The sequence below is a fragment of the Rhineura floridana genome, chromosome 4, assembly GCF_030035675.1.
Source record: "Rhineura floridana isolate rRhiFlo1 chromosome 4, rRhiFlo1.hap2, whole genome shotgun sequence".
NCBI lineage: Eukaryota > Metazoa > Chordata > Lepidosauria > Squamata > Rhineuridae > Rhineura > Rhineura floridana.
The window spans coordinates 34069299-34085459 of NC_084483.1; the positions used below are offsets into that span (position 1 = coordinate 34069299).

The window sequence follows — 16161 nt, forward strand, 5'->3', positions numbered from 1 at the left end:
CCCTTAAATTTTGCACTCCCATCTTTGTTTGCTTCCACATAGCTTTTTTTCATGTATTTTTCTTGTAGAAATTCTCTCTTCATCCATGGCGATCTTACCTCTTACTTGAACAGGTGACTGGCTTGTTTTTTAAACCAATGGGTAACACGTTCCTTCTTTAATTTCTTAACTTTAGCTGGAAGAAGCAAATAGGACACTAACTAGTGATGTGGCTAATCTTGCAAATGAGAAAGAAGAATTGAATAACAAGCTCAAAGAAGTACAAGAACGTGAGTGTTCCTTTTCCCCCCATAAAGTAACTTTTATCAGTGATTAATTATAAATTTTCACCTTACAAATACCAGTAATTTTGTTTTCATTTACAGAAATTACCCTAATGAATGCAGAAGAAGATGAGATAGTGCTGCTGAAGAACCAATATGAGAAACAGCTGGCTTATGAGCGAACGATGAAAACACAGGTAAAGTATAAATACAAAATGTGTGAGAAGCAGTTTGGTTATCACTACACTAGTAGTAGATATAAAAGAGAATAGTACTGGTGATGCAATAGTACTGGTGATGTAATAAAAGAAGGCCTGTAAATGTTCACAGCCTTAGACTTTAATACAACCTCATTTCTTTGATATCCCCTCATTCATACAATTGAAAGCCACAGAGGCAAACTAGTTTATTTGGCTTTACAGATACAAATTTACAGCATGCAAATCATTATGCATTCACATGCATTATAGTTTGATCAAGTAGAAAACACTGGAAGAAAATATCTTAATTGTTGATTGAAGAGATGACAGCCGATTCCACAATCCTAATGTAAGTTTATTCTTCTTCTTTGTCGTTCCCCCCCCCCAGGCTGTAAATAAGTTAGCTGAAGTGATGAACCGTAAGAATCCTATCCAGCGAGGAGCTGACACTGATGTTAGAAGAAAAGAAAAAGAGAACAGGAAACTGCATATGGAGCTGAAGTCCGAACGTGAAAAATTAACTCAGATGATGATCAAATATCAGAGGGAGATAAATGAGATGCAAGCAGTAAGTATCTACAGTATATGCATGTGTACATATCAACAAAAACTGGCTAAAAAGTTTACTGAAAGAGAACTTGGTTGAGAATCATGTTTAAGAAGTTGACAGAACTTTTAGGCCTTGTAATATTTCAAACAGTTGAACCTACCTTGTATTCCTAAAATCACTGCAGCGATCCCATTGCCTTCAGTCTCCTGTTCTTATTGCTGTCATTGCATGGGCTTGTGCAATTCAGCTATGCTAAGGTAGAGGCCACTTCACAGGATGATGTGTGCCTCCCCATCTTCAAACATTTGGAATGAAAAGAATGCTCTTATAATCATGCCAAGAAAATTCTGTAAGCGAGATTTTATAAGGTGGTAAATATTTAATAGTGAGATGAGATTTGATTTGTGCTTCTTCAATCTCCTTTTATAGCAAATAGCGGAAGAGAGCCAGATACGAATAGAACTGCAAATGGCTCTGGACAGCAAAGACAGTGACATTGAGCAGCTTCGCTCACAGCTTCAATCAATACACTTTGGTCTAGACAGCACCAGTATATCCTGTGGCCCTGGGGAAACAGAAGCCGAAGATGGATTCCCTGGTAAGATTCATCCTTCACTATCACACGTCTGTTTTGTCACATATTTCAACTGATTCTTTTTTGTAGCATCTAAAAGTCAATAGCAATATAATCTCATCTTCCCTCATGCCACCAACATTTTAAGTTTAGCATGTTTTAAAATGTGACTAAATAGATTATAGTTCTTATCCGCCCCCCCCAAGCATTTGTTTTATTATTCTGCAACATAACTGGAGAAGTAAACTTTTATGAAGCTACCTGTCATTAATTCTTTGTGCACTTTATCCTCCTCACGCTCGGTGCTCAGTTCGTATCACTCAATCCCACACCACGGAGTCTATGTCTTTCACCTACGAACGCTCTTCTACCTCTGTCAGTATTGCCACTAAGCCTTCCAGTTCTCGTGTGTTTCTCAACTCTGATTCTGACTCAGAGGAAGAACCATTGCCTTCTGCACAAGTCCCTTCAGATCCTGACAGTCCAGGTGACATTCCTGAGAACCATTTAGTGATGGAATGATGGTGCTTGAAGGCATTTCCTCTAATCGTTTATTACTAACATTGTAAGCAGTTGAAATCAAATAGAAGTGTGCTGCATGAAGAAAGGAGTGTCCCTTTTTATCTAAAATTGTCACCGATTGTAATCCTAATTAGATACTGTGGGTGCTATATAGAGGTACGTGCATGCATCACACATTCTTTCCCTTAGCAGCGGTTCCTCCCCATCCACTACCCCCAAGCTTCTGAATTGATTTAATGAACTGAAGCATCAGTCATTATCCATGAGGGAAAATTATATTTAAAAGTGGAAATTGAGTAGGATTCTTTGGAAATTTGGCCTTTGTTCATCAAATTGCACACATTTCTCTCTCTCTTCAGCAAGCTAAAAAAGAACCCTACATTGAGAGTTTGACTATTATCAAATCTGTTTAAATGTAGTCAGTTAAAAGACAAATGATTAATAAGTCTTCAGTTAACAGCCTTAGAGAATATGCACTGATTTTTTTCTTTAAGAAGAGCCACCAATGTGGAAGTACTCAAAAACAAACATGGTGTGCTTATGTGTGTGCTTCCAGATCATCTCCGGTGTAAAATAGAGAGATTTAAGTTGTACATTCAAAATGGCTCTTTAGCCACGGTAATGCAAGTATTCCTAAACGAAGGGACTTTGCCCCCATTTCAGAAATCAGTGCCCCAGGCTTTGAGCTGCTTGTTGCTCTGTGGTCACTTACAGGCTGTGCAGGTGTGTGCGTTCGCATTCTCATTTCCAGCTCTCCAGCACACTTAGTTTTTGGTGCTGCTTCATTTACTCAGTTTAAGTAGCCTTAAATAGTTTCCTTCTGTGTGTTAGGGGAGGGCTTCCTCACTCCCATATGATGGTATAATAAATTAAAATGTGGTCAGCTAGAGTTGATGGAGCAATATCTTCTCCAAAATTATGAGAATAAAGTAATACAGTAGGGCCCCACTTTACGGCATTTTGCTTTACAGCGATTCACTAATACAGCGGTCTCAGACGCAATTAGACTAAAGCCCCACTCATATGGCGCTTGTTCCACTTTTACAGCGGTCTTTGGGCATTGCACGCCATTCTATTCAATGAGTTCTGCTTTACAGCGGGGGTCCAGAACGTAACCCGCCGTATGAGTGGGGCCCTACTGTAGATACCTTTGCTTTAGTTCCCTACTCTTGTCACAACTGTCTAACGTATAAAACATCTGAAAATGTATCTGAAACATCAAATATTTAGAGACTGTTTTTGTAAAATTCACTTTAGACAGCCCTCTTGCTTCTGTGGGAAGAGAAGGAAATGCTGATAACTCAAAGGAGGGAAAGCTGTCCTAAATACATTAAAATGGGACTCATGTTTGAGGACTGGAGTCAACAGATTGTAATGCTTAAGAAGGACTAAGTGACTGACTTTCTTACAAAACGCTTGAGCTATGGAATTGTTCTGCTGCAGGGAAAAGCTACTAGGATGAGAATTTTCTAAATGAAAAATGGTTCATCCTTCCTTCATTTTCTGTAGGCAAGGCATTTGCACTTGTGATGGTATAATAGCCTGGGCTCCTGCTGGGAGGAAGGGCGGGATATCAATCAAATAAATAAATTTTCCAATTAAGGGAATATCAACAGGTTGCGCATACAATGCATCTTCCCTCCATCCCCGTCCCCTAAAATTGAAAAGGCCTGAAGTTCGTTGACTCATTGGCTGCTGCTAATATATTAGCACTAGCAGGAAAATCAACACTTAAGAAACTGCTGCAGTGCTGTGTTAATCAATGTGTGTGTGCATGCATGTGCATGTGTGCAGAGTGTATTTGGATATTGGTGGAAGCACATTAGATTGAATGTTCGCAAACGTGCCAGCAACAACAATAGTTTGAAGTGTATTGATGCATAGGGAAAAGAATGTTTAACATAATATGGCTTGTATTTCCAATTTATGATGTTCCAAGAGAAGAAAGTTCTCGTTAGGCCCTATTTTTAAACATTCCATATTAAAGTTTTTGCCAGTGTCATAATACATAATATACAGCCACGAGAGTGGCTGTATACTACAGCCACCATGGATTTTTCACATTCCGCAATGTTAAATCAAAAATACTCCCCATGCCATTCTGATCCTTCCCATAAGCTCATTTTAAAAAAAAACCTTACAAAATTTAAGTCCTGAACTCAGAAACGCTTGCTTAACAACCCTCTAAATTTTCATGGCGATACACAAAACAGTCAGAGAATCGAGAGTTCAAAGTGTAAAAAGACAGAGAGAAAAACCAGAGCCCTTTTGGACTTTTTTCTCTCAGAGTTCTCATAATTTGTTGAAATTCATTAAAAATCAGCCATGTTCACAGAGTACTTGTAATCCTATTACTGACCTTGCCCCATACTCTGACCTTCATCTTCTGCAGTTTAATAGTTAAAAAAAATGCCTGGCTGATTTTTAATTAATTTAAGAAATTTTGGCTTGAACCCAATTATAATGTCGGGCATGCTCAGTAAGAACCAACTGTCAGTGTTCTAAAAGCCAGACTCACAGCTGCTTGGCTTGGCTAATCGGGGGGCCACACCCACACAAGACTTTGCTGTCGCTTGAGACAGTCATGCTTTCCCCCAAAGACTCCTGGGAAGTGTAGTTTGTGAAGTGTGCTGAGAGGAGACTTCTATTCCACTGACGGAGCTCCAGTGGCCAGAGTGGTTTAACAGTCAGCCGCTCTGATTGATTGAAGGTCTGTGAGGGGAACAGGGTGTCTCCTAGCAACTTTCAGCACCCTTCATTAACTACACTTCCCAGGATTCTTTGAGAGAAGCCATGACTGTCCAAAGTGAAATAAAGGTCTGGTGTGGATGTGGCCAGGGACAGCTTGGGTTTAAATTTGGGTGGGAGGCTATATGTGCCTGCTGTAGAATAAAAGGGTGGGGGAAACACTGAAAAGCAATGATACTGTTCACAATATTTTCCTTTAGGAAAGGAAAGGGGCTTCCCCTCTGCCCAGTGCCCACCCATCCAATCTCCTCCCCTTCCTCCTACCCTCCTTGCCCCTCCACTGGGTCAGTGTTAGACTATGACTGGGGAGACCAGGGATCAAATCCCCACACAGCCATGAAGCTCACTGGGTGACCTTGGGCCAGGCACTGCCTCTCAGCCTCAGAGGAAGGCAAGGGTAAAACTACCTCTGAATACCGTTTACCATGAAAACCCTATTCATAGGGTCGCCATAAGTCGGGATCGACTTGAAGGTAGTCCATTTCCATTTTCAAACATGATTGCACAGAAATAAATCCCATTGAACTCAAAAAGTATGCAACTGATCAAACCCACCCTCCCTTCTCCTCCCTCCTATCCTCTCCCTCTTGCCCCTTCCCTCTCCCTTCCTTTGCCCCTCACTCCCCATCCCCTTTCAATCCCCTCCTTCCCCCTCCCTTTCTTCCTCCTTATGGTCAGTTTTACCTATCTTAAGCATAATTGCATGGGAGTAAATACCATTGAACTCCGTAAGCATGAAAATGATCAAACCTGCCCTCCCCCTTCCTTTGCCCTCCTCCAATCCGCCCCTTCCCCCTTAGTCAGTTTTACGTATCCTAACCATGACTGCATAGGAGTAAATCCCATTGAACTCAGTAAGCATGCAAATGATCATACCTGCCTTTCACCTCTCCCTTCCTCCTCCCCCTTCCTCCTCCTCCCCTACCCACTCCAGTCCTCCATCCCTCCCCCCCCAGTCATTTTTACCTATCATAAGCATGATTGCATGGGAGTAAATCCCACTGAAGTCAATAAACAAGCAAATGATCAAACAGGCACATGTTACCAAATTCCTCCAAGCTACACAGGAAGTGGATTAGACTGAAAGACCAACCGAAATTGTGTTTGCATTTTGACAAATTTGTAGAGCAGTACAATAGCTCAGAGAGGAGGTCAGGTCTCCTGCTCCCCTGGTGCATTCGCTATAGCTACCCAACTTGCTTGCTTTTTAAAGTTTGATAGAAATATCTGTGGGCTATAGGTATGTTTATTTTATTATTATTTAATTTATTATTTTATTTTGTTCTTAAACTGCAAGGTTTTTTCCTGTTAGTGAATAGATATGTGTAGTATCTATTAGGCTTAACAAAACACCCTTAAATGTTACTTTTGGTGAAAAGTCCTTAGAAAGGTCCCCCTAGGTTTTTCTTATAAATTCTATTTTATAACACCCAGTGGGTTGGATACTGACTTGCACTAGCAGAAGAGGGGGAAAGTTATTTTCTCCAATTCTTCCTTCCTCCAGAATAGTGTCGAAGGTGGTGCTGAGAGCTGGAGGAAAGGGGGAATTGATTAAAATTGCCTCTCTCCCTCTTCATCTAGAAGGCAGCCTTTGCTGGAGCCCTTTCATCTGTGAAACGGACATTCTTGATCCAACCCAGTATCTTCTTCTAGATTTATATGTAATAAAGTTGAAATCCCAGCTCCTACCCCCAGTGATACATTTTGAGAGAGAATCTATTACAAGCAACAGTTCTTACGAATCGGAGGTGCACTTCTCCAGATTAAAGCCTATGTACTTAATTTATATTAATGCATTGGATCCTATTAATTAGCTTTAATAAAGAGGTTGATTTTCTCAACTATGCAATTGGAGAGGAAGAAATACATTAACTTTTATATTTTAACTATTGTGCTTCCCGTGATTGCAAAAACTAAATTAAAAACTCAAACGAGAGAAGCTGTTTGTTAATTTATTTATTGGTATTGCTCTACACCAGCCTTTCCCAACCAGTGTGCCTCCAGATGTTGTTGGACCACAACTCCCATCAGCCTCAGCTAGCATTGCCAATGGTCAGGAAGATGGGAGTTGTAGTCCAACAGCATCTGGAGGCACACTGGTTGGGAAAGGCTGCTCTATACAGAACCCAAAACCAGGAGACCAGATCCTAGCTGCAAAGCCCTGCTTTTCTCAAGATGTCTTAAATGAGATGAAGCCACTTTAATCTCAATCCAGATGGCAGAGAATATAGTGTATTCACATATTTAAGTATCAGAATTCCTACTAAGATTTAAAATTGTAATCTGAATAAAGGTACTCCCATATGTGAGCCGTAAACCTATTCATCCATCTAACAGTAAAAAGTTAATTGCTGAGGAAGCTACTTAAAGAAGCCCCAAATTTTGCACTGAGAACAGGTACCCCTGCATATATTCTACAACTTGTGAGTTTTAATAATAAAAAAGTATAGGGTTGTGTTCAACCTGGAGCTAAAGATTGTGCCATCAGGGTGAGCATTTCAGTGATTTCCCTCTCCTTCCCCCACTTGCTGTTCTGGAGGTTCTCCTGACCCTCTGGGGGAGGAGGGAGGAAGGTCCCATTGTGCTAGTGGAATTCCTTGTACTGGCCACCGCCCAACGATTTAGTTGAATGTGGCTCATTGTAACAGGAGAAATTGGTGTGTATGGTCTGTTTTATGTTTTTCTAAAAAGAGATCGAATGGATGGCATAGACATTTCCTTAAATAGTAATAAATGCTTTGTGTGTTTCTGCTGCGGGGCATAAAAGTTTTACTAATAGGAATGTGTGGTGACACAATTTTATGACCAGAGCTTTGCTCATTTTTGCTTCTGAATATCAGCTGTTTTGAGATATGGTATTTGCTTGTAGAAGGGTTGTAGATGAACATAGCTTTGATTTTTTTTCTTAACTGGACATCACTTTAAAAAACTGCACAACACCTAAACAATATTTCTTTTTAAGTCTTTGTTCATTTAATACTTTTCAGAGTCACGACTAGAGGGTTGGCTATCGTTGCCTGCCCGAAACAATACAAAAAAATTTGGATGGGTTAAAAAGGTAAGAGAAATTGAATTCTTTGAGATGTTACCAAGATATGATATGAAGCAAATTTCATTCTCGGTTCAGCACCCAGCAGCAGAATACTACAGTTTTTGATACATTGCTGCTTTTCTAAAGATTAACTATGAGCCTGGCTAGGGTGCAAGAGCTCTGCCTGTGGAGGATTTGGAAGGCTCTTCAACAAGTGGAGAAATCTGAATGGAATAGGAATAACACACAGTGGAAGATGAGATACTGGCTTCCTCTCTCCCCGTATCTCCTTTCTTAATGGGTAGTTTTCTGCAAGAGTTGGAAGTAAGAGGAGCAGTGAAAATCAGAATTCTCAACAAGCATATTCTAGAGGTAGAGGCAGTTTACAGATTAAGGTGAAGTGTGTGTGTTGAGGGAGGGGGAGTTGGCTATCCAGCAGCATGGAATCCAGTTGGAATCCCAAAACTAATGAAGGACTTCAGCCAGACTCTTGTATAGGGGGATTTTTATCTTAGTCTAGTTTGTATCACACTTGCCACATCATAAATTTAGGAGCTTGTACTCTTGCTTATTTAGCTTTCATAGTGTTGTGCTGCTCGCTTGATGGGACAGTTCCAGCATGCATTGTAATTTAGTACATCTATTGGGATGAAGCATTGTTACAAATTACTTTGGTAGCCAGAGCTACTTATCCAACAAACTTTTAAGTAATTCATTTTGTGATGTGGTTTTACCCTATAAAAATATTGTCATTGAAGAAAAAATAGTGTGCTGAAAATTTCTTGCCCAACCTGTGCTTATACATACCTTTTTTAAATTAATAAACAGTATATAATTGTGAGCAGCAAGAAGATACTATTCTATCACAGTGAGCAAGATAAGGACCAATCAAACCCTTACATGGTGTTAGACATAGAGTAAGTATTATTATGTGACTTTGGTTTTGCTACTTCCTTTTTTGCCGCTGTTTTTACCAGGTCTGTTCCATGGGTATAGTTTTTACTATAATTTATTATTTTTTCTGATTATATGTAATGTTTATGCCAGGGTTGGGGAACCTCTAACCCATCAGTCTAATTAGACATGGCACAGGTCCTGCTGGATTATGGAGTTCCTAAGCTGTGCCACAAAGTTCCCCATGGCCAAAGTGGGAGGCTTGACCACTGTTCAAAGTGGGAGCTTGGAAGTCATTGCCTATCAGCTGATGGATGGTATCTTCAAGTCTTGGTTGGCTTGGATTTTCCTTAGTAGTGCAGCACTACAGAGGAAAAAATGGTCATCTGACTAGGTGATAAGTGGGCAGGACTTTTTAATCATCATAACAATCAAGAAATAATTTATAAAATTATACCCTCTGTCCATCTAATCCCAGAGGTTTATTATGTAAAATTTCAGTTGTAAAATCTTAAATCATCCTTGGTTCTAATAACAAAAGGGCATACATATTTCATCAATTTCTTCTTGTTTTATTTTGATTAAATGCTGTTTGTTTAAAGGATACTTATCCTTTAAACAAGAGGGATGCAAATATTACTTGAAGTAATATTTGTTTGCCAGTTTTCAAAATGTACTAATTATAGAATTTGCACAAGTAAAGCTTTAAAATACCATGGTGTTAATATGGCTACATTTTAAATTTAAATTTCTGTTTATACTGAAGTATAAAAGTTCCATACACTTTCATAGATTAGCATTGCTTACATTAGAGTCATAACTTACTCAAGTTTGTGTTATCTTTTTGCATGTGTGCTACTACAGCAAATTGTTCCATGTTCGGCCTGTCACGCAAACTGATGTGTACAGAGCAGATTCCAAAGATATTCCTAGGATTTTCCAGGTATGCTTTTTTAAAACTATGAGCAAGTTGGGTAGCGGAATAAGATGGCATATCTTCTTTAAATAGTCAGAATATGATTTCTTTTTAATTGTGTTGTAAATTTATTTTAAAGTTTTGACTTTGGTATAGTTTCAGTTTCTCGAGTTTATCCTGACAGTCTTGTCTAAATCCATAGAGAAACTGTTGGAGCTACTCCATAACAAAAATACACCAAAATGTTGTAGTTTACTAGGGGCTGCCACCCCTGCTTGCTTCGCTCGCCAACCCCACCTACCATCACCAAAGCTCCCCCCACTCCCCATGGGTTGCCAAAGGGTGCCCCCTTCCCATGCCCCACAGGGGTTGCGTGCCACAAAAGGGCGTGATATTTACGCACACACACACAAGGTTTTGTTTAAAAGGGGGATTGGGGTGTAAAGTATATTACAGTTAAGCCTAGTATTGCTAAGGGGATGGAGAACAGAGTGCCCCAAGAGAGACTCTTCTGTATGAATCTCATTCCCTTTTGTGTGTCTCTCGGCTGTTTCAGGTGAGTATCCAAGTGTATATGTCTACACTCCATTGGAAAGGGGAGTAAATCTACCCCTTTGAAATGCTCCCTCTGGAGGAAGGAAGAGGGAGGCAGTTTTCACTAAGCCCTCCTCCCCTGTACCATTTGAAATGCTACTCGGGAAGGCTGGGGATGTTCCAGAAAACTGCACCTCTCTCCAGTGAGAGCCTCTGCTGGATCACAGTCCCTTCTTGCTTATAGAAGATGACTTCCTGTTTGCAAACAGGACATTTTGCATTCAACCCATCATATCGGCAGGGCCCAATAAACTGCATCCTAGAGTATTGAAAGAACTGGCTGAAGAACTCTCAGAACCTCTGTCTATTATGTTTGCGAAATCATGGGGGACTGGTGAAGTGCTGGATGACTGGAGGAGAGCTGATGTTGTCCCTATCTTCAAAAAGGGCAAGAAGGAGGAACTAGGGAACTACAAACCAGTCAGCCTAACATCAATTCCTGGAAAAACTCTGGAGCAGATTATAAAGCAGTCAATCTGTAAGCACCTTGAAAACAATGCAGTGATTACTAGGAGCCAACATGGATTTATGAAGAACAAATCCTGCCAAACTAATCCTACCTCGTTTTTTGATTGGGTAACTTCCTTTGTAGACTGTGGGAATGCTGTGGACATAATATATCTCGACTTCAGCAAAGCTTTTGACAAAGTGCCCCATGATATTCTGATTACCAAGCTAGCTAAATGTGGGCTGGATGGCACAACTATCAGGTGGATCCACAGTTGGCTCCAGAATTGTACTCAAAGAGTGTTTATCAATGGTTTCTTCTCAAACTGGGCAGAAGTAACGAGTGGGGTACCACAGGGCTCGGTCCTGGGCCCAGTGCTCTTCAACATTTTTATTAACGACTTGGATGAGGAGGTACAGAGCATGCTTATCAAATTTGCAGATGATACAAAATTGGGGGGCATAGCTAATACCGTGGAAGACAGAAACAAAATTCAAAGGGACCTTGATAGGCTGTTGCATTGGGCTGAAAACAACAGAATGAAATTCAACAGGGATAAATGCAAAGTTCTGCACTTAGGGAAAAGAAACCAAATGCACAGTTATAAGATGGGGGATACTTGGCTCAGCCATACGACATGCGAGAAGGATCTTGGAATTGTCGTTGATCACAAGCTGAATATGAGCCAACAGTATGATGTGGCTGCAAAAAAGGCAAATGCTATTTTAGGCTGCATTAACAGAAGTATAGTTTCCAAATCGCGTGAAGTACTAGTTCCCCTCTATTCAGCACTGGTTAGGCCTCATCTTAAATACTGTGTCCAGTTCTGGTCTCTGCATTTCAAGAAGGATGCAGACAAACTGGAACAGGTTCAGAGGAGGCCAACAAGGATGATCAGGGGACTGGAAACAAAGCCCTATGAGAATAGACTGAAAGAACTGGGCATGTTTAGCCTAGAGAAGAGAAGACTGAGGGGAAATATGATAGCACTCTTCAAGTACATGAAAGGTTGTCACATAGAGGAGGGCCGGGATCTCTTCTCAATTGTCCCAGAGTGCAGGACACGGAATAATGGGCTCAAGTTGGAGGAAGCCAGATTTCGACTGGAGATCAGGAAAAACTTCCTAACTGTTAGAGCCATATGACAATGGAACCAATGACCTAGAGAGGTAGTAGGCTCTCTGACACTGGAGGCATTCAAGAGGCAGCTGGACAGCCATCTGTCGGGAATGCTTTGATTTGGATTCCTGCATTGAGCAGGGGGTTGGATTTGATGGCCTTATAGGCCCCTTCCAACTCTAATATTCTATGTTTCTATGATCCCACATGTGGACAACAGGCAAGATGCTTCAGACATTGTTTGTATTGTTTCTCTGTCATTTCTCTTCCTTCTTCATTGTCTTTTGCTGCCTTTATGTGCTATATTTATTTGCACTGCAGTGCAGCCACATTTTTTTCTTTTGGGAAACACGGCTTGTGTATCAAGAGTTTATGGCACAGTTCTTTTTGTTTTTGATTCCAGATCCTGTATGATAATGAAGGAGAAAGCAAAAAGGAGCAAGAATTTCCCGTAGAGTCAGCAGGGGAGAAGTCAAATTATATTTGCCACAAAGGACACGAGTTCATACCAACACTGTATCACTTTCCAACCAACTGTGAGGCTTGTATGAAGCCCTTATGGCACATGTTCAAACCTCCTCCTGCTTTGGAATGCCGCCGCTGCCATATTAAATGTCATAAAGATCACATGGATAAAAAGGAAGAGATTATAGCACCTTGCAAAGGTATCTAGCAAATAACTGTACAGTACAATTTGAGTTGGTCTATTACAACACTCAGATGCAACTCCTACGTCTTGTGAAGTGTCAACAGAGGGTTACTTCTAAGAGCAAGTATACCCAGTTTTATGTGTGGGAGGTTTGTGACCTAGTTCACAGATAATGCTAAACTATGGTTTAATGAATCACAAGTTAATAAGTTGTTCCACAGATGAATAAACAAACCATGGCATGTTTCTCCAGAGTTTTTTTTCTAGCTGCTCTTGCCTCTAATCCTTGTAGTTTAGTGAGCAATGGTGGGGTGACCAAACAAACATGGTTAAAAAAGGGTGCTGGGTTTGTGCATAACACCAAACCATAGTTAAACCAAGTCAAGGTTTGTAAGTAAACAACAAACCATGACTACAGATTGTGATTTATTGGCAATAAACAAACCATAATTATGCAGCTGGGGAAGGTTTGGAATATCAAACAAACCATGGTTTAATAATCCATAGCTTATTAAACTATGGCTTAGCATTATGTGAGAACCAGACTTGTGTGTGATTCTGTGTGTATCTGCCCAGTTTATTTTGTTTGTAACTGTCTTCTGCTTCTGAAATATATTTGAGAGAAAAGGATGTGTTGTGATGTTCTGAGTAGATAAATAAATGTATCCATGATTCTCAAACTTTCTGTCTTCAGGGAATCGGTCAAGGAATCCCTGTGTGTTATGGAAGAATCTAGGACTTGTTCTAGTGCGTACTTCAGCTTTATATGGGCTCCCCCATCATTTGAGCACTATTCAGCAAGACTTTTAATCTTGTTAGAATTAGGCACAATCCAGCCAAAGTTGAGCCTCCTGATTTAAACAGGAGAGTTGAGCATCTAAATGCAATGAGAAGAAATTATACACATACTGATTTGTTGTTTTTTGTCTATTTCAGTTAATTATGATATTTCAACTGCAAAGAATCTACTACTGTTGGCCAATTCTACAGAGGAACAGCAGAAATGGGTGAGCCGCCTGGGGAAAAAGATTCCCAAAAAGCCTCCAGCACCAGATCCTTTCGCACGATCATCACCAAGAACTTCCATGAAAATACAACCAAACCAATCAATAAGACGGCCAAGTAAACAACTCCCTCCGAACAAAAAGGAAGGCTTTCCTACAAGGTAAAAAGCATCATGTGGGAAATGGTTAATATCATTGGGTTTTAATTGTTACTTTTTAGATAACTTCCATGGATAGTCTGCATAAGACAGTTTTAGTTTTTTCTTTACATGTTTCTGAAGTATTGCATCCTGGCAGTATTTTATTACTTCTCCCACAGTGAATTTAGCCAGTTTGTCTTAAGAGATCTATCTAATTTCTCCTTTTTTGTTGTTGTTATTTGCATATGTTCAGGGAAGGGAAGGAAACGGTAATCTGCATATTGTAGGAACTGACAGAGTCCAAGGCTAAAGTAGAAGTCAAACACATTTACTTAGGGAGGGATTGTTTTTGGCATTGCATTATTAGAAGCCAAGAAGCAATGGAATGCTTTGCTTTTAATCTTTTTATCTATTCCATTAGCAATGTGTCTTCTTCTTTTTTTTTTTTTTTTTTTTTTCAGATTTTCATAAAACATACAAGACGAAATCATAAAACATTCAAAGACAAAAAACAAAATCAAAAATAGTTAAACAAAAAAAAAAAAAAAGAAAAAAAAAAGAAAAAAAAAAATAAAGAGTAAAATATTGACTTCCCATTTGTCAAAGATCAAATCAGTTATAAGTCTATAATATATAACAATCCTGTCTCTTAAGTCATATTATAAAATCACTTTCCTCCAGTAGTTATCTTACTTAATCATCAAATCTCATAAACATTACTTTATTCTTTCCACAAAAAGTCAAAGAGAGGTTTCAATTCTTTAAGAAATATATCTATCAATTTTTTTTTTCCAGATAAGCATATCGATTAATCCATCTCATTACTAATTATGATAATCTTATTGTCATAACCATAGTCAAAATAAACATTTCAATTAATCCATCACATCAGAATCTGTTAGGTTCAGTAATTTCAGTAGCCATTGTTCTATTATCCCTATTAGTTCCATTTTCCATCTTCCATCTTCAGTAGTCTTGTTAAGTCCAGTAATTTCAGTATCCAATCTTCCATTATCAGTATTCCATAATAATCTTGCTGTCAAAGCCATAGTCATATAGTAAGAGTCTGATGGGAATTACCTCTATCCCAAATATTTTCTTGCCATCCATTCAATGTGTCTTCTGGTGAAATCTACCATTTAAAGGAAAAGTTATCTGAGCTTGAAGGTGAGGCTTTGCAGTGCTACAAAGTCGCAAGAAATCAAATGGGCTATATTTGTACCCTCTTTGATTTAGAACTCACATTGTACCAGAACACTCAGGATCAGACACTTAATGCACCCCACCCCCTTGTTGTGCATGATGGAGAGGGAATGGTAGAAAGAACCACCTTGGATATTATGTGATGTGATGTGATGTGCTGTAAGGATATGCAGGTTAAATTTATACACAGTAGTAACCATTTTGTCTTTGATTTCATAGCAACTTCATTCTTTTTGTCAAATGCTCTCTTGGTTTTTCATGTCAAGGCTGTGTGGTTTTCATCCTTCATGTGTGTGTGTGTATGTATATATATGTATATATGTATATATATATATATATATGTATATAAGTCAGGCACAAATATTCTCTAATCAGTTTTTCAGTTTTGCATTATGATTTTTTTTTAGCTTCTTAGAAGAGGTTAGGAACCTGTGGGACTTCACTTAAAAATATATATTCCCTGCATTGTAAATGGGGCAGTTGTATAATGTATTTGCTTTACAATTAGCCCTTTCCTTATGATTTTTTTAGGCCTAAATTGGAATTCTTAGTTAGGTCAGTCTACAGGCAGCTGATGTGGTTTCAGTTCAATATTACTTGGATGTCTTACTCGTGCTGGGTGAACCATCACATTCTACACCAGCAGCCACCTCTGTATAAACTTCAAGAGTATATTGTATTGATGGTATTGCAGTTGTTCTGCTAAGAAGCTATGAAGGCATAAATTATTTCTAGTCTGAACCTGAGTAAAAAAAGATGAAGCCTTTTCATATACTTTGTGAATGAGCACAAATATATCCTACTTTTTGGCTCTTGCTGTTTTATCACATTTGAATTTTTATTTTTAATTTTAGTTCTGGACCTGTCCTTCGAATTATTCTTCATTGATTTGTATTTTTTCTGTACTGTATTTTAACATTTCAACAGTAAGTAATAGGGATTTGTGGCTAAAGCACAAATGCATGTTAACTGTGAGAACTAACTGTGAGAACTCTACTATAAAGCCTAAATGACAATATTTTTGAAGGACAATCATTAGCTCAGTTATAGGGGATATGGGGAATAAATTAAACAATAATGGGCACTTCTTTAACATTTAAATGTATTGACTTTGCATTATTTTACAGTGCTGTTTTATTTTCCAGTCCATACTTCTTTATAGAAGAGTTTTGTAGAAAAATAAAAAAATATTGTCAATTAATGATAAATCAATTTTATGTTAGTATGGCATGAAAATCAGTTTTTGTGCATCTCATGCTTTGTCCTGCTTGTCAGTTGTGTTCCATACAAGATAACATTACAGATT

The 16161-nt window shown here is 39.0% G+C and overlaps 2 protein-coding genes across 2 annotated transcripts in view; one reads left to right on the forward strand and one right to left on the reverse strand.

The window, feature by feature from the left end:
- Window positions 1-16161, forward strand: part of ROCK2 (Rho associated coiled-coil containing protein kinase 2) — a 126471-nt gene that overhangs the window by 101758 nt on the left and 8552 nt on the right. Inside the window, exons 24-32 of the mRNA XM_061622773.1 lie at window positions 176-269; window positions 366-460; window positions 852-1031; window positions 1443-1611; window positions 7845-7915; window positions 8717-8805; window positions 9647-9725; window positions 12263-12524; window positions 13445-13673. Of these exons, the coding sequence (XP_061478757.1) occupies window positions 176-269; window positions 366-460; window positions 852-1031; window positions 1443-1611; window positions 7845-7915; window positions 8717-8805; window positions 9647-9725; window positions 12263-12524; window positions 13445-13673 (1268 nt within the window). The remainder of the gene's footprint in view (window positions 1-175; window positions 270-365; window positions 461-851; window positions 1032-1442; window positions 1612-7844; window positions 7916-8716; window positions 8806-9646; window positions 9726-12262; window positions 12525-13444; window positions 13674-16161) is intronic.
- SLC66A3 (solute carrier family 66 member 3) overlaps window positions 14546-16161 on the reverse strand; it is a 28595-nt gene continuing 26979 nt past the window's right edge. Inside the window, exon 7 of the mRNA XM_061622770.1 lies at window positions 14546-14784. Within this exon, the coding sequence (XP_061478754.1) occupies window positions 14735-14784 (50 nt within the window). The 3' untranslated portion in view covers window positions 14546-14734. The remainder of the gene's footprint in view (window positions 14785-16161) is intronic.